At 59.0% G+C, this 22,283-nt stretch overlaps 1 protein-coding gene and 1 long non-coding RNA gene across 19 annotated transcripts in view; one reads left to right on the top strand and one right to left on the bottom strand.

Moving 5' to 3' along the window:
* The window catches only part of CELF5 (CUGBP Elav-like family member 5), a 48,376-nt gene that overhangs the window by 15,596 nt on the left and 10,497 nt on the right, over nt 1–22,283 (top strand). For 7 of the 18 annotated variants that reach the window (XM_077860527.1, XM_077860525.1, XM_077860524.1 and 4 more), the window contains exons 2-8: nt 3,485–3,567; nt 14,424–14,475; nt 16,248–16,376; nt 18,598–18,677; nt 20,725–20,871; nt 21,497–21,638; nt 21,734–21,880. In XM_077860527.1, coding sequence (XP_077716653.1) covers nt 3,485–3,567; nt 14,424–14,475; nt 16,248–16,376; nt 18,598–18,677; nt 20,725–20,871; nt 21,497–21,638; nt 21,734–21,880 — 780 coding nt within the window. The other 11 variants (XM_077860528.1, XM_077860526.1, XM_077860535.1 and 8 more) reach the window with 10 other exon arrangements.
* Nucleotides 7,446–11,591, bottom strand: LOC144290875 (uncharacterized). The gene is made up of 3 exons (XR_013358369.1): nt 10,299–11,591; nt 8,430–9,640; nt 7,446–7,565 (listed from the first exon to the last, which is right to left on the bottom strand). It is a non-coding gene; the product is annotated as an uncharacterized LOC144290875 (long non-coding RNA).

Here is a 22,283-nt window from a genome sequence, read left to right as displayed (position 1 = left end):
TAATTTCTCTCAGGCCCTAGGCTAGCTGTCTCCACGCCTCCCCTTTCCCTGAAAACCTTGAGGGATTTTGAGGGATTAAGTTCAGAAAATAGGAACCCTGAAAAAAAAAGAGTAGAAGGACCGGCCACGGATCGGGGAAAGACGCGTGCATCCGATGTAGCCATAAAGGAACACGAGATATTCTTTATTTGCACAGCACATATAGAACTCCTACAAAGCAGCAAGGTGCCCCATCTTATTAATAACCATAAAAAGGTATGTGACCATCTCCATGAAATAGAGTGATGCACCCCCTCCCCCGCCCCCCACAACGACTGACATTTAAAAGGCCGGCAAATGAAGCATTGATACTGTCAGACCCGTTGGTCGGAGAATTCTTTGGTGCAACCCACTTTGGGAAAACGGTCTCTGGAAGAACCAGTCAAAGCTGATGACCATAAGCCTACCTCATAACCAGCAATCCCACTCCTGGATCTGCCTTTGTGCCTCAAAGCACCTATGTCAGAAGCGCTCCGCAGCAGCCCTATTCACGATCGCGCCTAACAGTGGGCGCCCCGGATGCCCACCCACAAGAGAACGGAGAGCCCGCCTGCGGCATATTCGCGGGATAAAACACGACACAGCTACCCGAGGAAATTAGCCCCCGATACACACCACCACCTGCTCTTGGGTAGCAGAAGCCAGACACAAAGTGTGCGTATGCTCCCATCCCCTTTCTGTAAGTCCGGAGGCAGGAAGGACGCAGCCACGTTGACGAGTGACACACACACGGGGAGGGAACCCCTAATGAGAAAGGAACCACGTGGTTATCACTGGAGCCAGAGTAGCAGACACCTCTGGGGGGCGGAGGGGATTTTCATGGGGTGGGAGGCACGGGGGCTTCTGGTGGCTGCTCAGTCCTATTCCTTGAGCTGGGGAAACAGTTAACAGGATTTTATAATTACTTGTTACATTGTACACTTATATGTTCTGCACCTTTTTTTGAGAGGAGAGTATGTTTTTAATATAGCCCGATGACAATTTTTTTATTGTGGTAAAATACACATAACATTAAAATCACCATCATAACCATTTTTCCCCCAAAACATTTATTTATTTTTAGAGAGGGAGGGAAGGGCAGAGGGAGAGAGAATCTCAGGCAGACCACCTGCCGAGCGCGGAGCCCTCTAGGGGCTCCGTCTCACGACCCTGAGACTGTGACCTGAGCCCAACACAAGACTTGACTCGGACATTCAACTGACTGAGCCACCCAGGCGTCCCCTCCATTCTGTTTTTAACTGCATATCTCAGTGGCATCAAGCACACTCACCCTGCCCTGCACCCACCCCCACCACCGCCTCCAGAACCTTCCATCTCCCCACACAGAGACTCCGTCCCCAGGAACCACTGACCCCCGCCCCCCTGCCCCACCCCTGGCTCCCACCACCTCCTCTGTCTCTGTGGACGGGCCTCCTCTGGGGACCTCCTGGGAGTGGGGTCCTGCGGGAGGTGTCCTTCTGGGTCTGGGTCCCCTCCCTGAGCCCGGTGTCCTCGGGGTCCGTCCACGTGGTCACATGGGTCAGAATTATCCACTTCTTAAGGCAGATCAATACTCCAGTGTATGAATGGGCCGCATTCTGCTTATCCATGCATCTGCGGATGGACACTTGGACTGTTCCACCTTCTGGCCGTTGTGAACGATACCGCTGTGAATATGTGTAAATCTGAAATATCTGTTTGAGTCCCTGTTTTCAATTCTTTTGGGTATAGACCCAGAAGTGGAATTGCTGGATCGTATGGTAATTCTATGTTTAACTTTTTTGAGGAGCCGCCAAACTGTTTTCCACAGGGGCTGCACCATTTCACATTCTCACAACAATTTTTTTTTTAAATGCTAGAAACCCATCCTCAGCTCTGCCTGCTGGCCTCCTCCCCCAGGGCTCCGGGGGAGCCTCTGGGGGGCCTGAGGCAGACCCCTCCCCATCAGTCGGCCCAGCCGGTGGGAGAGGCGGCGTGGTGAGCACGTCCCAGAAGGAAGGACATGGCTTTAATTAGCTCCTGCCTGGAGCAAAAATGAGCACCAGGAAGCTGTTCCCAGGGCCTCTGCACAGGGGGTCCTCAGAGGAGGGAGAGGCAGAGAGATTGTAGGGAGGGAGGTGGGGGTGGTGGACACAGGGTCCAGCAGCATCCGAGCAGCCAATGATGGGCTCGTTGCACACGCAGTGAAAGTGAGGCAAGGCCCAGGGCTAAGGCCCAGTCCCCTGGGTCCATCCAAGGGGACCTGGCACCTGCCTGCCCTCCACACCCCGCCTCAGGCAAACATCTTTCAAGTACCTTTGATCTCCTCGGTCTTTCTCTGGGGGCTTCTCTGTCCTTGCTCCTCTGTCTCTCTCAATGTCTCTTGTCTCTGCAGTTCTCCTGCTTCCCACCGCCTCCCCCCCAGCCCCACCCCAAGACACCCTCCCTGTCCTTGTCCATGGCACCCTGGCTCTGCACCACTTCGGGGGCTGGCCGGCCCCTCCTCTCCTGATTGGCTCTGCCCTTGGCCACTGCACCACACCCCCTCTAGCTCCAACCCCACCCCCGGCCCGTCCTTCCCCACTGGACCACCCTCTCTGATGGGGCAAACCGACGCCCAGAGAGGGGTGTTGCCCTGTCCAAAGCCACTGACTCGTCTTCTGCATCTTTGAGGCCGCTGGTGCGCCCCCCACCCTCGTCCCTGAGGCAGCCGACCCCTCCCCCACCGCACCTCACCCAGCCTTCCCCATATCTCTTTATCTAGCGGCAGCCACGGATTTAATTAACAGCTGGGTCTCCTCTCCCCCTCCCCTATCTCGCCGTTTGGGTGGGGGGCGGCTGAACCATGGCTGTTGTCCCCCCACATCCTCAAAAAAAGTTGGCTCCAGTCTCCTCTGCTTACCTTCAACTTGTATTTTAACAGAACATAAAATCTACCGTCTTAACCAATTTTTCCTTTTCTATTTTTAATTTTTTTATTATTTTATTTTATTATTGTGATGAAATAACACGTAACATTAAATTCACCGCCTTAACGGTCTCTAAGTGCACAGCTCAGGGCACGAAGCATGCTCACTCCGCTGTGCACCCACCCCCACCACCGTCTTCAGAACCTTCCATCTCTCCACAGGGACCACCCCCCGCCCCACCCCTGGCTCTCACCACCTCCTCTCTGTCTCTGTGGATGGGCCTCCTCTGGGGACCTCCTGGGAGTGGGGTCCTGCAGGAGGTGTCCTTCTGGGTCTGGGTCCCCTCCCTGAGCCCGGTGTCCTCGGGGTCTGTCCACGTGGGGGCAGGTGTCGGGATCCCTTCCTTCCTGGGGCCGAACAACATTCCAGCGTGTGGATGGGCCGCACTGTGTTTATCTGTCCATCCACTGATGGACACTTGGGTTGCTTCCACCTTCTGGCCATTGGGATCGATGCCACTGTGAACAGGGGTCTACACATCGCTTTCTCTTAACAACGCCCATTTCCTTCCTTTCCAGGCTGTGCCTTTCTCACCTATTGTGCCAGGGACTCCGCCATCAAAGCTCAGACTGCCCTGCACGAACAGAAGACCTTGCCCGGGGTGAGTCCTGAGTGCTGCCTGGGGTGGGGGAAGGGGGGGAGGGGGAAAGGGGCTGCTCTCAGCCAGGGAAGGCTGAGGCCCTTCCTGGGATCTGCTGTGAAGCCCACATGCCTCTGGACTCAGAAAGAGGTATAAGGTGCAGACAGATGGAAATGATCACCGGAGAGAGCATTTATTGAGTGCCTACTGCATGTCATGGTCCATACTTCACAACAGAGTGGTTGTTTGGGGTTATGCAGCTTGCATACTGCCCAAGGGCACCTGGCCCGGTGTGTAAGTGTCGTTGCAGTGAGGCCTGAAGGATGAGGAAGCACTAGCAGACAAATGGAACAGCCCATGCAAAGGCCCTGGGGCAGGACCAGGCTTGGTGTGTTGCAGGACCAGCAAGGAGGCCTCTGTGTCTGGAGCAGAGCAAGCAAGAGCGAGAGGAGGAGAGGGGAGGGCAAGGAGGAGACAGGGCAGGCCATAGGGAGCCTTTAGGGCCACCAGGAGGAGCTCAGGCTCTGCCTGTTTCTCCCTATATAATGGAAAGGGATTTACTTATCCCTGGTCTCTATCCCACAGCAAATAGAGCTGTAGCCCTTGATGCAGGGGCTGCCTGGACAGCTTTTCCATCCCCAGGGGAGGCTGGCCCAGGCCCCAGCCCTGCTGGCTCTCCCTTGTGAGGAGGTCCCTGTCCCCTGACCCAGCTGAGCCCAGGCCCCAGGCAGCGCCTCTTGATGGAAATGAGAGGAACCGTAGTGAGAAGTGAGATCCGTGGTGCCCCACGAGCCCTGGGGGTGTTCACTGTTCCCTCTGGGATTCTCAGGGAGGGACTGTTCAGCATCGGAGGCATCCGGGGGCTGCTTGGGTGGCATCTGCAGCCACAGATGCTGGGAACACGGGTGCAGCACGGCTGGCTGGGCAATGGGGGGCGCACCTGGCGGGGACGTGAGATCATGGCATGGGCAGACTTGATTCTGAACGAGGCTCAGAGATGCTCCCGGGGCTGGCCTCAACCTCAGGGTGAAGGATAAAGGGCCCTGTTTGGGGGAGCGAAGTGGAGACGAGCGTGGTGGAGGGACGGGGCGGCCACACCGGCGGGCTCCTCGCTGAGCTCCAAGCAGCCCTTGCCGTGTGTCCCTGAGCCAGTGACTGAGCCTCCCCGATCTTCAGCACTGGAGGAGCACAACAGCGCGGAGTGGAGGGAGGAGACTGTAGAGAAGGTGGTCAAGGAAGGCTTCACGGAGGAGGTGACATCTGAGAAGAGAATTCACAGTTGTCCCTCCCTCGGCCCTTGTGCTCGCACCTCCCCAAACCAACCGGCCCGGAACTGGAGGGCAGGTGCATCCATACAGGTTAGCGCCCGGGGAGGGGTGGGGGGAGCAGTGGAGCTCAGTGGGCTGTATTAGTTCTCTCCTGCTGCCTGGCAATTATCCCACAGCCTGGTGAGAGGAGCCCGGGGGCCGTTGGGCATCTAGACCAACAAACCAGTTTGTACTGGATTCGTCCACAGTCGAGCCGCCAGCAAACAGCAGGATGGGGATTTGACCCTAGACCCCGAGCGGCGGACGTGCGCGTGTCTGTGGTCAGATTTGGGCTGGACGCTCCGAGGGTTCTGTCCAGGGAAACCCGCCACTTCGCGGACCTGCTGACCCCAGCCGTGCCCCAGCCGAGCCCCAACTAGTTCCCCCCTGCTCCCACCTTCCTGATGGAGACTCAGAGCCGAAGCCAGCCTCCGTTCCCGACCTGAGGCCCAGCTCCCTCTGTGCTGGGGGCCGAAGCAGGGCTCTGGGCTCCATCCGCGGCTGGGAGGGAAGACGAAGGTGGAGGTCTCCCCCTAGGTTGGGGCCCCTCCAGGGCAGACCCCGGGCCGAGTCCTCAGCACCCACTGGTTCATTCCGCAGACACTAAGCCCCCGATCTGTGGCTGGGGGGAGCCCAGTACAGATAACGAGTGAGCAACCAGCCCGGCGAGAGGACTTCTGGTGCTGAGGGCAGCACGGAGCTGAGACGCGGGGACACTTTCGGTGCCACTTGCAGACTCAGGATGGCCGTTCAGGTCACAGTGGGTGCTCGCAGACGCCCCTGCGCAGGGTGGCAGGGCCGAGGGGCAGCAGGGAGCTGCGGTGGCTGGGGCGGGGACAGTGGAGGGGGAAGCAGGGGGTTTGAGATGCTTGAGGAGCAGGGCTTTCCTGGGGCAGGAGTGACGGGGGCTGGTTGTCACCCCGCGGGAGGGGCCCCCCCTCCGCCGTAACAAAGCACCACCCACAGGAGGGGGCGCTTAAAGCAACAGAGGTTTACCCTCTCACAGCTCCGGGGGCCAGGAGTCTGAAATCAAGGCATCAGCAGGGCCGAGTTCCCTGTGGAGGCTCCAGGGGGGCAATCTGTTCCCCCGTCTCTCCAGCTTCCGGTGGCGCCGGCAATCCTTGATGTTCTCTGGCTCGATGATGACGCATCCGTCGGATCCCTGCCTCTGTCACCACATGGCCGCCCTCCGTGTCTACACGGCTCCCCCCTCCCTCTGCCTTTCTCTTATGAGGACACCTGTCATTGGGCTGAGGGCTCGCCCTAAAGCCAGGATGACCCCATCCCGAGATCCATGGCTTCATGACATCTGTAAGGAGGGACGCCTGTTCCAAATGAGGTCCCATTCATGGGTTCTGGGCTTAGGACTTGGGCGTATTGTAGGGGAGGCCCCCCCCACTGCCGCTCCCATTCAACCCGCCATAACGGATGAGCACAAAATGAACAGCGGGTATAGGGCAGCCAGGGGCAGCATCACGGCGGGATTGGGGGGAGGGGGCCTGCGCTGCCACCGTCACCCATGACTCCCTCGCTGCAGCGGGGCAAACAAGGCGGCTTCTTGGAGGAGGGAGCGTTCGAGCTGCATCTTCGGAGATGGGGAAGACTGTGGCAGATGGAGGTGGGGGTGGCGTGGGGACCGAGTGTGCCGAGACTGGGAGGTAGGAACGTGCCAGGCGCATTCTGAGTGCGGGAGCCCAGCAGAGCCCCTGTTGTCTAAAGGAGGAGTTCACGTGGGGTCAGAAGGGGGCTCAGCCCGGGCGGGGGGCGCGATTGTGCCCCCATGGGACGCCGGGCGACGCCTGGGGGACGTTCGTGACTGTCATGATGATTGGCATCCAGTGGTCAGGAGAACAAGGAGCTGGCGAATGTTCTAGAGCAGTGCCCATAGCCATGCAGTGCGGGCCACGTAGAGCATTTACATTTTTCCAGGAGCAACATTTAAAGATCAGAGAGGAACGGGCGCAGTTAATTTTCATGCTAGATTTCTCGTGAACCCCCCACCTCTCCAAAATAGCATCATTTCAGGGGCGGACGGTGTAGTTAGGGAGAGCCCATGTTCCTGTTTCCCTCGCGGGCGCCCGCCCCCCCCCCCCTCCCCCGTGTGTGTCCTGCCTCCTCTCAGGCCACCTCTGGTTGGACGATCGGTTGTCACCAGAAATGCTCGATGTGCCTCTGCTCTTTGCCCTCCGTGACAGTGGCAGTCGGAAAACTAGGTTCTCACTCCCCGCTTGCTCGAAGCGTACTTAAAAGATTTCCCAAGCACCGCGTCACGAACCGGCTCTCGGATTCGGGTTTACACTTCCACGAATTATCATTAGACAAAATTTAAGCTTCTGTTCCTCGGCCACACAAGCCACATTTCAAGGTGTTTGATGGCCACACGTGGCCATATCGGGCAGTATTGTTCAAGAATGTTCCAGGCCGCGAGTCTGCAGACTCCTAAAGGAACCTAAAGGATCAGAGAGTAAATATTTGGGGCCTCATGGGCCATAGGGCCTCTGTTGCATCACAGAAAAGAGACCACAGACAATACTTAACTGAATGGGTGTGGCTGTGTATCAATAAAACTTTATTTACACAAAGAGACAGAGGCCCAGACTGCAGCTGGCAGATCCCTGTTTCAGACCATTGCTGTCCAGTAGAATTCTCTGCGGTGATGGAAATGTTCTGTCTCTTGCTGTCCCCTTTGGCAGCCACTAGCCTCTTGAGCCCCTGCAATGTGGCAAGTATGACTCTCAGGAGCAATTTCTTTTTTTTTTTTTTTTTAAGATTTTATTTATTTGTGAGACATACACACACACACACACACACACACACACACACACAGAGGGGGGTGGGGGCAGAGACACAGGCAGAGGGAGAAGCAGGTTCCATGCAGGGATCCTGATGTGGGACTCGATCCCAGGACTCCAGGGATCACACCCCGGGCTGAAGGCAGGTGCTAAGCCGCTGAGCCACCCAGGGATCCCACAATTTCTAATGTCACTCAGTCTCAACACGTTTACATGTAGACCTAGAAAACCCGCCACAGGTGGCTAGCGGCTACCACATGGAACAACTCTAACCCAGAATGTTCTAGATCAGGGGCTCAGCTACGATGTTAGACAGAATGTTCTAGACGGGGGGGGGTGTTACCTACTGTATTGGCAAGTTCAGACCTAGAAAATTCTGGTCTAGGAGGTAGCTACTGTTTGGGGTATAGCACAGATGTAGAATGTTCTGGTAGCTGTAGAAGGATCAGCTACCATGTTAGACAGTGCAGGCCTAGAATGTTCTAGACCCAAGAGCATGAGGCAGTGTCATCATATGTCTAGATTGTGGAGTTTGGGGGTCTCACTTGGATGATACCAGCTCACGGTTGGAGGGGGAGAGGGAAGAGTCTCCAGCAATACCCAGAAACCATCCCTATCATGTGCTCAAGCCTGTGCTGTCACTCTCCCGACTTTCAGGGTAACCAACCCCTGCTTCTAGTCACATTCTTCGCCCTTGTGAATAGATCTCTAAGATATTGGGCGGCTTTTCCCCGTCTTGCTTGTTACCTAGTATGAATGGAACCATGTTATATGTAGTCTTTACCATCTGTGTGGTTTTTTCCCCCATAATACGATGCTGAAGAGATTCGGTATCACCTGCTCCTGCTGGTGCCACGTGCCTGGGTGGCTGGGGCCTTTTCATCCCTGGGTAGTATTCCACGGCGCGAAGACGCAACGTATTTGTCCATTCTCCCGTCGGTGGACATTTGGGTTGTTCCCAGGCTTTTGCTGTCACCGGTAGAGATCCTTGTCCGCGCTTCGTTTCTGACGGACACGTGCCGGGTTTCCCCTGGGCGCGCACGCAGGAGTTCCCACCCGGAGTGTGTGCGCCTCCAGCTTGGGCAGCCGACACCCACCTGACGAGCCAGGGGGTTTGGCCGGCGGGCGAGCCTCCTGCCCGCGAGGGCGCCCGCGGAAGTGGCATCAGCACGCTCAGGGCCGCAGCAGGGGCCTTGTTCGTGGCTTGCAGGAAGAGCGACGGGGCTGCTGGGGTGGAAGGCACCCCCCTTGCCTGTCAGCCGCATCTGAGCACGGATGTCTGAGCCCCCTCCAGGCGACTCTGCCCAGCGACGGAGCAGCAGGAGCAGCAGCCGCACGAGGTTCGCCCCGTGCTGGCGGAGCCCACCCAGCGGGTACATGTGCCCGCACACGTGGGTGTTAGGGGCCACAGCACGGTCACGCTAGAGACCAAGACAGCCACCGTCTCTCCCGTCGCCGCGTGTGTGCGTGGGTGTTGGGGGAGACGGCGTGGAGCGGCCGCTCCTGTCTTTTTACCTCTCTGTACACCAGGAGGGGACTGAGCCGGGTCATTCGCTGGCTCCGCACTTCTCCCCCCCACCCCCAAGTCCAGAATGCTGCTTCTGAAGCAAGTTCCAGTTCCCATCTCAAGTGTGACAGCGGCGGCGTCCGTGGGGGATGCGGTTTAATCAAATCTCAGCATTCTGGAATAGGATCCTAAATTGAATAACAGAATCCCAGAATAGAACCCGGAATGGACCGCAGGACCCTGGAATCCACGCTGGGCAGATGCCTCCGATTGCAGCGGAGGCCCTTTGTGGGGCTGTCAAACCCCAGGATGAGGCTCCCGGAGATGGACCAGATCCGTGGGGACAGAGGGGAGCAGCGGTGGCGGGTCCGGCTCCTGTCTCTGAGAGGCTGTGCCATTCTAGGGGCACTATCCATTTCTTCCTGAAGGTCTTGAGGGGCAAAGGACATCCCAGACCTGATGGCCGCCCTGCTGTTCCTCTGAGCACCCTAGAAAAGGATAGGTTTGTCTGGCTGGCTTGGAGGGATCCCCCCCCCCCACAGCCTGCTGCAGAAAACCCGTCCTGTGCACACAGGGGTTTCTGAAGTGCCCCCTCACAAGGCCCACTCCCACATGCCGTGACGTGGCTCAGAGCCAAGCCAAACCAGAGAACGCACTAGGGGCCCCAGGTGCCGAATGTCCGGTGGTTTGACCTTCCCAGGCCTCAGTTTCTTCACTTGTGAAATGGGGCCGCAGAAGGGCTTTGAGGATCCGGTGGGGTGACACGGGCCCATTGCTGAGCTCACAACAGGAGCTTGGCAAATCCATGCTGAATGATCGAATGAATGAATGAATGAACTGTCCCACGCAAGTCAAGCCTGCAGGACTCCGGGCCAGTCACGTTGTCTGTCCAAGTCTGCTTTCTCCCTCGGGATAGGGGGATAGCGTGGACACAGCTGGGCACAAGCGCTTGTCACTCCCTGTGCAGGGCGCTGTCCCCAGCATGTCGTGCCCAGCTTGCTCTTGGCCCACAGGGACGGGGACTGGGGTTCCATAGGTCTTGTATCATGTCATTTTGGTTGTTGTTTGCGTACTCTGTGTTGGGGGTTTGGTGGGGAGGGAGGCGCGGGGCCCCTGGGCCCCTGCCCCCCCACCCCGGGAGCTCACCCAAGAGGGACACTGTGTCTGTTGGGGGATGTACCACAGTCAAAGTCGTGCCTCGGCAGAGCCCCTGAAGCAGATGGCCTTGGGGGGGGACATCTTCAGGGGGAGGTGGCGTTGGAGGGGTGGGGTGTGGAGGGGTGAGTTCCAGCCAGTGGGTTCAGCAGTCCTGGAGTGGGGGGTGGGAGGAGGAGTGGGGAGGAATCCCAGGGTGTCACCCCCAGGGCAGTAGGGCCACAGCAGCACCTAGAGCAGGAGAGAGGCCTGGCCTGGGTGTTGGACAGAGGCCGGGCTGGGGCCGAGGGGCCGAGGGGAGGCTGGAACGGGCCTGGGCACACCTGGCCTTCGCCTCCTTATCACCTGGAAACAACCCAGAAACAACCCCGTCTTCTAAAGGCACAGCTTTGCATCTTCTAAAGGACCATTTGGGGGCCCCAGCCTGACAGCCAGGAACAGCTCCTGCGGTCCCCCCGCCACCCCCCGCACCCTTGCCACCCTCCGCACCCTCGCCGTTTCCCCGTCTGCAATATACGTGGGTCAGACATGAGGGACGCTGGTTTCTCAATGATGTGTGGCTTGGCTGAGGTGGCCCAGCAAAAGCTGGGGGGCGGGGGTGGGGGGCAGAGCAAGGCCTGGGGCTCAGCTATCTAATGTGTGCCCACCCCAAAGGCACAGACGTTCCCCCAGAGCCCTGGCCCACGGGACCGCTGGCTGGGTCCTAGAGGACCCTGGGGGAACCAGCAGGGGGTCGGGCCTCCGCCTCTGACTCTCTCCTCTCCCTTTGTGACCTGCCCATCTGTAAAATGAGAACGTTCCCATCTCGTAGAGTAGAGTCGTTTGGAGATTAAATGAGTCAGTGGATGTAGGCATCCCTCCAGCCTGAGAAACTGTCTCCCCCCACCCCAAACTCTTACTCATACTTCAAAACCCATTGCGGATTTTCCATCTTCAGGGAAGCCCCAGGATAGCCTTTGGCTCTTCACTGTTCTATGCTCCAGGGTCTCCCAGGCCTGGATCCCCACCCTCAGGTCCGGGAGCGGCTGTATCTGCCTCTGCCTCCCCTCCGGGGGCCTCCCTGGGGTCGCAAGATCACTCAGCGTGGGGCACACGGGGGAATGTTGCTGAATAAATGGAGGGAGGAAAGGAGGGGGCAGGGAAGGGACGATGGGGAGCCAGGGAAGGTGGAGGAGGGAGGGAGGACACTAGGCAGAGACCTCTCGGTGGGACAGATGGAGAGACGGAGCCGGAAGGAGGTGGGCAGAGCCAGATGGGCGGGCAGGGGCGACAGGAGGGGTGGGTGTGGGGAGACCCAGCTCCCCCCAGCTCCCCCCCAGCTCCCCTCCCCCCGGCACGCCTCCGCCCCTCCCGGCTCGGCTCGGGCGGGCTCCGCCGGCAGGGCCCGGCCTCTGGCGGGCGGGCGGATCGGCAGCAGCGCCCGCCTGCCTGGGCGTCGGGCGCGGGGAGCGAGGCGCGGGCCGGTGCGCGTGCGGCGTGTGCGCGCCTGTGCGCCCGGGGCGGCCGGGCGGGCGGCGGCACGTGGAGGCCAGCCTGGCGCGCGTCTCCGGGCCGGTGGGTAAGGCGGGCCGCGGGTGCGGATGGCCAGGCCTCGGCGCCTCGGCTCCGGAGCGGGGGACGGGGAGGAGCGGCCCCGCAGCCTGGCTCCTCGGGCCCAGACGGGGACCCCTGCCCCGAGAGCCCCGCAGACCCGGGAGGGGGGAAGGGGGCCTCCCAGGGGACGCGGAGGGTCCCAGGCCCCGCAGCGGCGCGCGGGGGAGACGGGGCGCAGGTACCCAGGCCGCGAGAAGGGGGGGCGGGGGTGGAGGGTGCCGTGATGGGGACCAGGTTCCCTCCCCGTGGCCCCCCTCCCTCACTCCCTCCTTCAGCTCATCCATCTCCAGAAGATTATATTTAAATATCTCTTTTGTGCAAGGCAGGAGCTGGGCTCGCCCCTAAGAGGCGGTTTCCATGGCAACAACAATTGCCAGCTTCCGTGTGGTGAATCAGCGTTGCCATGGCAACCCCATCCTCATCTGCCCAAGGTGCTGGGAGGAGGGAGGAGGTGAGGGCCAGCGGAGGCGGGGTGGGAGGGGTGGAGGCGAACGGGAGGCTGGGCTCAGGTGCCCCCACTCCCCCCGCCACCTCTCTTCACAACCACAGCCTCCCCGCCGCACCCCCAGCCCAGAAACTGGTCCCATCTGGTTAAAATAACCTTCCCTCCTGCCTCCAGCTAGCTGGGTGTGGTACCCAGGTGGAGAGGGCCCTGGGTGTGTGTGTGTGTGGCAGTGCGTGATGGGGGAAGGGAGACGTGGTTTGGCCTTTCCCAGGTGGTCAGGGTCCCTCTAGGGATGCTGCTGGGTGGCAGGAATTGGGGACACTGGAAGGCCTCTCTGCTTCCGGGGCTCCCGAGGCTGAGTTCAAATTGAGGCAGCCCATATGAACCTGGGAACAAACAGTCAGAATGGGGGGGCTCCTGGAAAAGAGGGTGCAGAAGGAGGGAGGGGGCTTGGATGGTGTGGGGTTGCTCAGAGCTGAGATAAGGTCTAAGACAAGGGGAGGAAGATTTAGGGAGAGGGGTCTCTACTCATGGGAGCGGGTAGAAAGGTCCTGACATGTGAAGTCTGCGAAGGCTTAGTGCCTCGACTACCCCACCGTGACCTTGGGCACATCGTCTGGGCCTTGGTGCCACCATCTGTAAAGCCTGGTGAAAACCATGCCTCTCCCTGGAGCTTGCTGGGGACCTGCGCCGTGACTAGGAAGCTGACATCTGTCAAGCACCTGCTCTGCCTGGCCAGGGGGACGGTCTGACCTGGGAGGGGGTCCGGGCCTGGCGCTCATTCCAACCCCGGCCGGGACTAGAGGCACCAAGCGGCCCTCCTATGCTGCTGGGCATGAGCCACTTCCTTCTGGTCAGTTCGGTTCAGCAAGTTTCTCGGATTCTCCCTGCGTGGTGTGGGGAGAGCTGCCTGCTGTGAGGAAGCAAGACATAGACTCTTCCTGCCCTGAGGCAGAGGGAGGAAGGGACCCAGAAGGGTGGAAGGAAGGTGCCTGCATGGGGGCTTTGGAGGTGGGTTTTGAAGGATGAATAGGAGTTCACCAGGAGCCACCAGGCGTGGAGGATTCTATTCTCAGACCAGTGGAGAAGCAAATGCCACCCACTTCCCACATCCCTTGAGTTCATTCTCAAATATCCACATTAGCTCACACCATGGCTGGGTAAGTTTGGGGGAGGGGGGTTAGAGAAGGATTTCTGTCATTAGATGTCATTTCCAAAAAACAACAAAACCCTGTCATTTTCAGTGCTGGGGGTGGAGGATAGAAGTGTCCAGAACAATGAGTCCAGATTGAAAGCTGGCCCACTCAGGTATGACAGTCCTCCCGCCCAGGGCTCAGAGAGCAGAGAGTAGCTGCCTTGGTGTCACCCCAACCATTTTATCTGTGCGTGATTCCCTGGGTTAGGAAGCTCAGACCGGGCTCAGCCGGGTGGCTCTTCTGCGGGTCTCTCCCGGGGTCGTTCCTGCAGGGGTAGGCAGGGCTGGTCCGGATGAGCTGGGACAGGCCAGCCTCACCCCTCCGCGTGCGGTTTGTCAGTGGGGACTCTCGGTGCATGAGCTCTGTCCTCCCGCCTTGCCTGGGCTCATCACCTGACCACGTCAGGGTCCCCAAAACGGAAGTCTCTGGAGGCCAGAGCTTGGAACCACTGTCCTTCCACCACATTCCACTGGCCAGAGCAAGTCACACCAAGGCCCAGATGCAGAAGGGTGGGGAAATAGACTCCAGTTTTTGACGAGAGAAACTGCAAAGTCACATCACATCCGGGGACTAGCGGGGTCAGGCATCTTTGCAAGAGCCTCTACTGCCCTTGGGCAGGCAAGGAGGCCTCTTCCTACAGCAAGAAATGGCGTTACTGGATTTTGAAGGTAAAGTAAGAGTTTTGCAGAGGGCAGTGAGCGAAACCCTGTCAGTGGGACCACGTGTCACTTGTCTGACTGGTTTGCTGCTGCAAGTTTGGTGGGATGCTGAGCCTTGGGGCGGTGGGCAGGGTGCCTGCCAGAGCTCAGGTGAAGCCCGCACCCATGGTGCCCCCCACCCCCACCGCCAGCTTTGACATCCTCCTCCCCTCTCACTCCACAGATGGCGCGGCCGATCCAGGTGAAGCCGGCGGACAGCGAAAGCCGCGGAGGTAGTTGTCATCTCTCCGTGGCCACCAGGCTGGGTGTGGGGGGGAGGCAGGAGAATGGGTGGGGGAAGGAAGGGAATCCCCCATCAGAAGGACGTAGCAGTCACCTATCTGCTCACACCTCTCATGGTGGTGGCAAAGGGGCAGGGGAGCAGGGGCGCTGTGTCCCCTCTTCCAAATCACAGTGCCACAGGCCCAGGATTGGGGGGGGGGTCTGGCTAGGTCCAGCTGCTTGGCCCTAGAGCTTGAAATGCACCACTCCCCCTAGGATGCAATGTTGGGGGGGTCTTCTGACGCAGAGGGGATTGCTTTCAGCACCCACGTTTGTGCGTATGTGAGCATACGTTCCTTGGCACGCCTGTGTACAGATGTGCGTGAGCACACGCACATGTGCATGTGTGTTTCCGGGGCTTACACCCTGGGGATCCCTGCCTGGCCTGTGCGTGAACGCATGGGCCTGTGGATGTGTGTGTGTGCGAGCGTGTGTGCTTGACTGTAGTTCCAGGCTGGGCGTGTGGGTATGCAGGCTGGAGGCCTGGCGTCTGCATAGGTCTGGACCGTGTTGGGGACGTGACCATGGGGGAGGGGATGCTCGGCTGTCCCCCATCGGCTGTCCCCCAGGCTAGTCATTCTTGGAGATTTTCCTACCTCCTCCCCATTTCTGGTGGACTGGGGTCTGGGAGGTGGCGTGTGGAGCAGCGCTGTTGGGACGTGTGTGTGTGTGTGTGTGTGTGTGTGTGTGTGTAGGACCTGGTACGGCCCATCTGGGATGGGACCTTGTTCACGCTCTCCCACCAGCTGCTAGTGTAGGTCACGGATTAGAGGGGGGTGGTCTGCAGACTCCATCTCTAAGGCTTCTCTGTCTCTATAATGCTCCCTCCTCTCCTCCCCCTTGCTCTTCTGTCTCTCTCTGTGTCTCACCTTCTCTCTCTCCCTCTCACTCCATCCCTCTTTCTCTCTTATCTTTTTCTCTCCTTTCTCTCTGGTCCTCTCGTGCTCCTCTTTATGTGTCTCTCTGTCTCTTACTGTCTCTCTTTGCCTTCTCTGTCTCTGCTTCTCTCTGTCTCTCCTCTCTCACCTGTCTCTTTCCCTCACTCTCTGTTTCTCTGCTTCTGCGTCCTTCCCTTCCGTCCCCGTGAGTGACAGCTGCCAGAGAACCCGTTTCCATAGTAACCCAGCTCAGCATCCCTGGGAGCGGCTGCTGCCCTGGTCCGGATTACAGGGGAGGGAGCGGGACTCTGGTGCCCCTTGCCGGAGAGGCTGGCCCAGCCGGGCCTCCAGCCAGAGCCCCCCACCCCAGCGCCACCAGATGGGGGCTCAGGCTTCCCGGGCACCTGGTCCTGTGCGCACACGTGCCCGCACTCACTCAGCAGACACTGTGCCTGGCTCCTGTCGAGCGCTCACCCCGACTGGGAAATCTAGATGACAGACAGACAGACAGACAGCCATGCAGTTCGTAGCTAGAACCATGCGTGGGTCCTCGGAGGGCAAGGAGAGAGGCACCTCGGCCCGGAGGGTGGGAGCAGGGACGCGGAGGCCCCAAGACTGAAGGGAGGACGTTCCCGGAGGTGGGCACTGCGCGAGCAAGCGCTTGGAGAGGAGCCGCGCGCGGCACGTGGGAGGATGGAGAGAGCAGGGCCGCGCGGCGGGTCCTCCCACGCGCAGGCAGGGCAGGGGCCGGCAGTGCTCCCCCCACGCCCGGCTGCCGCGGCTCCGTTGGAGGGACCGAGAAATTCCCGGAGACCAGGACGCGGCTGAGGGGGTGTCTCCGCCCACAGGAGACCGGAAGCTGTTCGTGGGGATGCTGAACAAGCAGCAGTCAGAGGAGGACGTGCTGCGGCTCTTCCAGCCCTTTGGGGTCATCGACGAGTGCACCGTGCTGCGCGGGCCTGACGGCAGCAGCAAAGGTGACCGGCGGGGCGGGGACTGGCGGGGACGGGGGCTGGGGCGCGGAGCTGGGCGTCTGCGGGGATGGGCCCAGGCTGGGCGACGGGGGCGGGGCTGGCTCCTGGAGGGGCGGGGCGGGCACGTGAGAGGGCGGGGCTGGCTCCTGGGGGCGGGGCTGGCTCCTGGAGGGGCGGGGCGGGCACGTGAGAGGGCGGGGCTGGCTCCTGGGGGCGGGGCTGGCTCCTGGAGGGGCGGGGCGGGCACGTGAGATGGAGGGACTGGCTCCTGGGGACGGGCTGGGCACGTGAGAGATCGGGGCTGGCTGGGGGGCGAGCACGTGAGAGGGCGGGGCAGGGGCTCCTGGGGGCGGGGCTGGCACGTGAGGGGCGGGGCTGGCTCCTGGGGGCGGGCACGTGAGAGGGCGGGGCTGGCTCCTGGGGGCGGGCACGTGAGTGGGTGGGGTTGGCCCCCGGGGGCGGGGCTGCTGCTTGAGAAGGCAGGACTGTCTCCAGGGGGCGGGGCCAGAGCCATGGGAGGAGGGCGGGGTTGACTCCTGGGGGCGGGGCCACGCACTTGAGAAGGCGGGACTGGCTTCAGGGGCGGGGACAGACATTCGAGGGGGCGGGGCTAGCTCCTGGGGGCGGGGCCGGGCCGTGAGAGGGCGGGGTTGCCCTGGGGGCGGGGCGGTGTGGGCAGAGACAGCCTGGTCCCACCTGCTCCCACCTGGTCCCACCTGCATACCCAGTCTGTGGCGTCGTCTGTACCTCCCTGAGCCTGTGTGACAGTTTCCCGTGGACCCTCTGCCTTATCCTGGCTGATCGTGTAGGAAAGACTTGAGCTGCTTCCCTGTCCACCTACGTCTCGGTCTCTTTTTCTCCCTGAGTGTCTAAATGACTTTCGGTGTGGGTCTTCATGTGTCTGGTGGTTTTTGTCTGCTACGTTTTTGGGTTCATCTGTCAGGCACCAACTCTCGCCCTACCTGTGCTACTTTTTATCGTCTAGGATTGAATGAATCCCATGGTCCTTATTTGCTTGGCTCTCTCTTTTTTAAAATTATCTTCATTTTTTAAATTTTTAAGTGTTTTTTTTTAAAGTTTATCATCTCTACACCCGGTGTGGGGCTCAAACTCACGACCCTGAGATCAAGAGTCACAGGCTCAGGCAGCCCTGGTGGCTCAGCGGTTTAGCACCACCTTCAGTCCAGGGTGTGATCCTGGAGACCCAAGTCCCACGTCTGGCTCCCTACATGGAGCCCGCTTCTCCCTCTGCCTGTGCCTCTGCCTCTCTCTTCGCTCTCTCTGAATGAATGAATAAATAAATCTTAAAAAAAAAATCACAGACTCTACCCATGGAGCCAGCCCGGCGCCCTTCTTTTTTTTAATTGTTATTTACGTACTGTAAAATTCACCTTTTCCAAGTGTACAGAGAAATGCTTTTCAGTATATTCAAAAAATGCAACCCTTGCCACTCTCTAGTTGCATTTGTCCCACCTGCCTGGCTCTCCCATAGTACTCTGCCTGTCTGGAACTATGTCTAGTAGTCTCTCCTTATGATTGTGTGTCTGAATTTGCCTGTGTCTGCTGGTCCCTGGCCGTCTGTCTGCCTGATTTCTGATTTCTTCCTGTGTGACTGTTCATTTGGGTCTGACCTGTTTGCTTTTTTTGTTTGTTTGTTTGTTTTTTGTTTGGTTTTTTGTCCCGGTCTCTCTGACTCTGGTCACACGGGCATATCTGTCCGGGTGTGAATGTATCCATGCCTGAGTGTGCCCACAGGACTGTATCTCTGCACCTGTGTCAGAACATTTGTCACCTTCTCTCTGCATATCTGATTACAACTCTGGATCTCGTGGCATCCAGTGGCTGATGGGTGTTCTTAAGCCTGTGCCCTTCACTCGTTCTGGTGGGCAGGACCTGCCTCCCCGACTGCGCACCACCTCACTGTGTCTGTCCGACTGTGTGTGTGACAACTAGCTGTAGCTGGCTGGTTTCTGAGTGAAAGGACGGCCAACTGGCCGATGTTGTACTCTGCGGCTGGCTGCATGCTTGTCTTATTGCCTGATCCTTTACTGTCCAGCTGTCTATCTCAACAGATGACTGTTGTCTCTCTGTTCTGACTGTCTGACCTGGCTGCCTATGTCTGACACTGACCAGCCATCCAGGGCTCCCTGTCCCCTCCCCAGTGGCCCCTGCCCACCCGGAAAGGCCCTGTTGCCCCTCACGCATTCTCCTTCTCTTGGGGCAGGCTGTGCCTTTGTGAAGTTCTCCTCGCACACCGAGGCCCAGGCGGCCATCCATGCCCTGCATGGCAGCCAGACCATGCCGGTGAGTAGGAACTGCCCTGGGTCGTGGTGGTGGGTATGGGGACGGGGCCAGGGAAAAGAGACAAAGCCTCTCCCTACCGTTCCAGCCACCCTGTAGCCTCTGGCTATTCATCAGCAAGGCACAGGTGGAGAAAGAGGTGCAGTCTCTCACGGTGGTGTGGGTGGGCGTACGCATGTGAGTGTGCGATCGTGCATGTGTGCTGTGAATCAGTGTTTGTGTGAGCATGCAAGTAATTCTGCAGGGGTGTGCATGGATGTACTGCCGGTGTGTGGCTGCATGTGTGGTTGTGTGTGGACTAGCATGTGTGTGTCTATGTCTGTGTGTGTATTTAAGAGAAAATGTATGTGAGTGCATATGTGTGTGGTTGTTAGTAGGTGATTGTTAATGTGTAGTATGAGGTGTATGTGTGTTAATATGTATGGATAAGTGTGTGTGCTAGTGTACGTGTTTTTGTGTATGAGTGCATGTGTGTAAGTGTGTTGAATGAGTGTGCTTATGTAAGTGGGTTTTGCAGTATGTATGTAGGTGTGTGCCCATGTGTGTTTATACATGTGTGTACTGAGTGCACGTGTATGTGTGGGTCTGCCTGGACGATGGGGGGAATGAGTGCATTGTGCATCTGTAGGTATATGTGAGGGCAAGTGTTTGTGGATGGGTGAGCACTTGTGTGTGAATATGTGTGGATGTGATTGCATGTGTGATTGTGTGCATCTGAATGTAATGTGTGAATGCATGTGTGCAACCATGTGTGATATGCATGGTGAGTGTAAATATGTGCACATATTTGTGCGTGTGTTTATTATGTGAGTGTGTAAGTTTGTGTGTGTGGTGTGTGTGCAAATGGACATGAGCATGCACAGGGAGTATGCATGTGTATGTGAGTGTGAGCATGCATAATGTGTGTACGTGTGTGAGTGTATGAACATGTATGGTGTGTGTGTGGCACTTGTGCTGTGTGTATTTGTGTCTTCAGCTGCATGAGTCTGTGAGCATGCATGGGAATTATGTGTGTGACTGTATGACCATGTGTGTGCATAAGTGTGCACGTGTGTGGTGAATGTGTATGAGTGTGTGTGTGTGTGTGAGCATATAAGAGGGCATCCTAGAGGGGCGAGACCCAAAGCCAGCAAGGGGACATGGAGCGTGGGGAACGACAACAAGGATGGGGGTGGGAGGGGGTGGCCCCAGAGGAGTGGGGGACATGGCTGGAGGGGCTGCAGTCCACGGCCTGGGAGCACGGGGCTCCTAGGGTGATGAGGGGCCACGAAGGTTTGGGCAGGGGAGGGAGGGACGGGGCCAGGCCGGTTGGAAGTGTCCCCTGGGCCAGAGCGGGGATGGGCGGGGGGCAGGCCTGGGGCGGTGAGAGGCTGGGGACGACCAGCCAGGCACTGAGAGCGGCCCTGCCCTCTAGCAGGCGATGCCAGGTGCCACCGTCCCTGTACATAAATGTCCAAATTTGCCACAGGCCTTAGAGAACCAGCTCCCCTCTCAGCTGTTCTCAAAAATGGGTGTGAGGAGCGGGGCAGCGGGGAGCGCCGTTGCTCTCTGGGCATCGGGCATCGCTTGCAGTCCTCGGAGGGGCAGGTTCAGCTCAGCAGGAGGTCAGGCTTTCTCCTGCACCGGCGGGTGCGTCAGGGAGTGAGCTCTCCATCAAAGGGGGCATGTCCCCTCTCTGACGGTTGGGGTCTCACCTGTCCTCAGGGGTGAGCGACGGTCATAGGGGCCTCCTCCACTTGGGTCCCCATCGCTCCTCCCAAGCAGTTGGATTCTCAGTTTTTGAGAGTGTGGCCGATAGTCAGGGTCCCCTCCATGCCCCAGACACAGCCCCACCCGCGCACACAGGCGGCTGCACCGTCAAGCCGCAAGGCCCAGGATGCTGACCTCTGAGCTGTTCTCGCTGGGACACGCGTGTCCTGCAGCTCCAGGCCCGTGGGCAGGACTGGCAGCTGCTGGCATCACCGCTCACCCAAGGGCCGGAGCTGACGTGGTCCCGGGAACCCCGGAGTCCTGGCTACCTCCCTCCTTTCCCTCGTGCTTGCCGCTGTAGGGTGCCTCCTCCAGCCTGGTGGTCAAGTTTGCCGACACGGACAAGGAGCGAACGCTGCGGCGCATGCAGCAGATGGTGGGCCAGCTGGGCATCCTGACGCCATCCCTCACCCTGCCCTTCAGCCCCTACAGTGCCTACGCCCAGGCTGTGAGTGACCCCAGCAGATGCACTTCTGTCTCCAGCGGGGCCCCCGACACCACTCTGGGGGTCCGGCTCAGTCTGCTCGCGCGCTCTCTCTCCGTCTCTGCTCTGTTGGGGGTTCAGTGCCTCTCTGCTTGTCTTTCGGCCTCTCGCCCAGTCTCTCTGACTCACGGTCCTATCCTGGTCTTGGGTGACTCCCTAGATCCAGGCTGGTTCCTGAGCACCCCCACCCCAGCTCAGCCCCAGCTGAACCCCAACTCTGGACCACATGACCCCATGCTTAACCCCTAAATCTAGGCTGGGTCTCAAACCCCAAAGAAGCCTCTAAATCCAGGCTGACTCTGACTGGGACCCAACCAACCCTGGTTGAGTTTAATGTTGGCTGATCCATGGTCCCAGACCAAGTCCAAATTCCTGACTCAGCCCTCATCTCAAGGCTTGGCCCTGATCCGAAACTAATCCTTGATCCCAATTCCTAACTGAGCCCTGACCTCAGCCTGTGCCAAGATAGCCAGGCTGACCTCCTCCACCCTCCAGTTACTTGAAGGCCGGGCCTCCCTCCCGCTGTGAGTCATGACCTCAAGGCAGGTGCCACCCCTATTGTGCACGCTGACTCCCTTTCCACCCCCAGCTCATGCAGCAGCAGACAACGGTCCTGTCCACGTCGGGCAGCTACCTGAGCCCTGGCGTGGCCTTCTCACCCTGCCACATCCAGCAGATTGGCGCCGTCAGCCTTAACGGGCTGCCTGCCACGCCCATCGCCCCCGCCTCTGGTGAGAGTCCGCCAGGGGCCTAAGGATGGGTGGGCAGGGCAGGGCCAGGGCCAGGGCCAGGCTCAGGCTCCTCATGATGCTCCTCTGTCCTGCAGGACTGCACTCACCCCCGCTGCTTGGCACCACTGCCGTGCCCGGGCTCGTGGCTCCCATCACCAATGGCTTTGCAGGTGTCGTGCCCTTCCCTGGGGGGCACCCCGCCCTAGAGACCGTATATGCCAATGGCCTTGTGCCCTACCCAGGTAATTAAATGGTCCCCTGGGACCTAGGAAAGGGGGTAGGACAGGGAGTTCCTGTGCCATAGTGGGACACAGAGGGACACAGGAAATCTCAGCTGACTAGACGTGAGCCGTGGGCATACAGAAAGAGGCTGTAGCAGGGCGGTTAAACATGGGAACTTTCTATGCAGACATTTCTGAGTTCAAATTCCAGTTCGGGGGCCCTGGGTGGTTTGTGTGAATCTCTGGGCCTCGGTTTCCACACCTGGGACATGGGGCAGATGACATCAGTCATCTCATGAGGTTGCATTGACAATGAAATTAGCATGTAAAGTGCTTAACACATCACCTGTACCAAGAACAGCAGGGTCAGTCTTCACTGTGAATCGTCCCTATTTAGGAAGACATATTCATACCCATACCCATA

Source organism: Canis aureus, chromosome 19, assembly GCF_053574225.1.
Source record: "Canis aureus isolate CA01 chromosome 19, VMU_Caureus_v.1.0, whole genome shotgun sequence".
NCBI classification, from domain to species: domain Eukaryota; kingdom Metazoa; phylum Chordata; class Mammalia; order Carnivora; family Canidae; genus Canis; species Canis aureus.
Note: the sequence above shows the minus strand (reverse complement) of the source record. Positions and strands in the feature narration are given on the sequence as shown.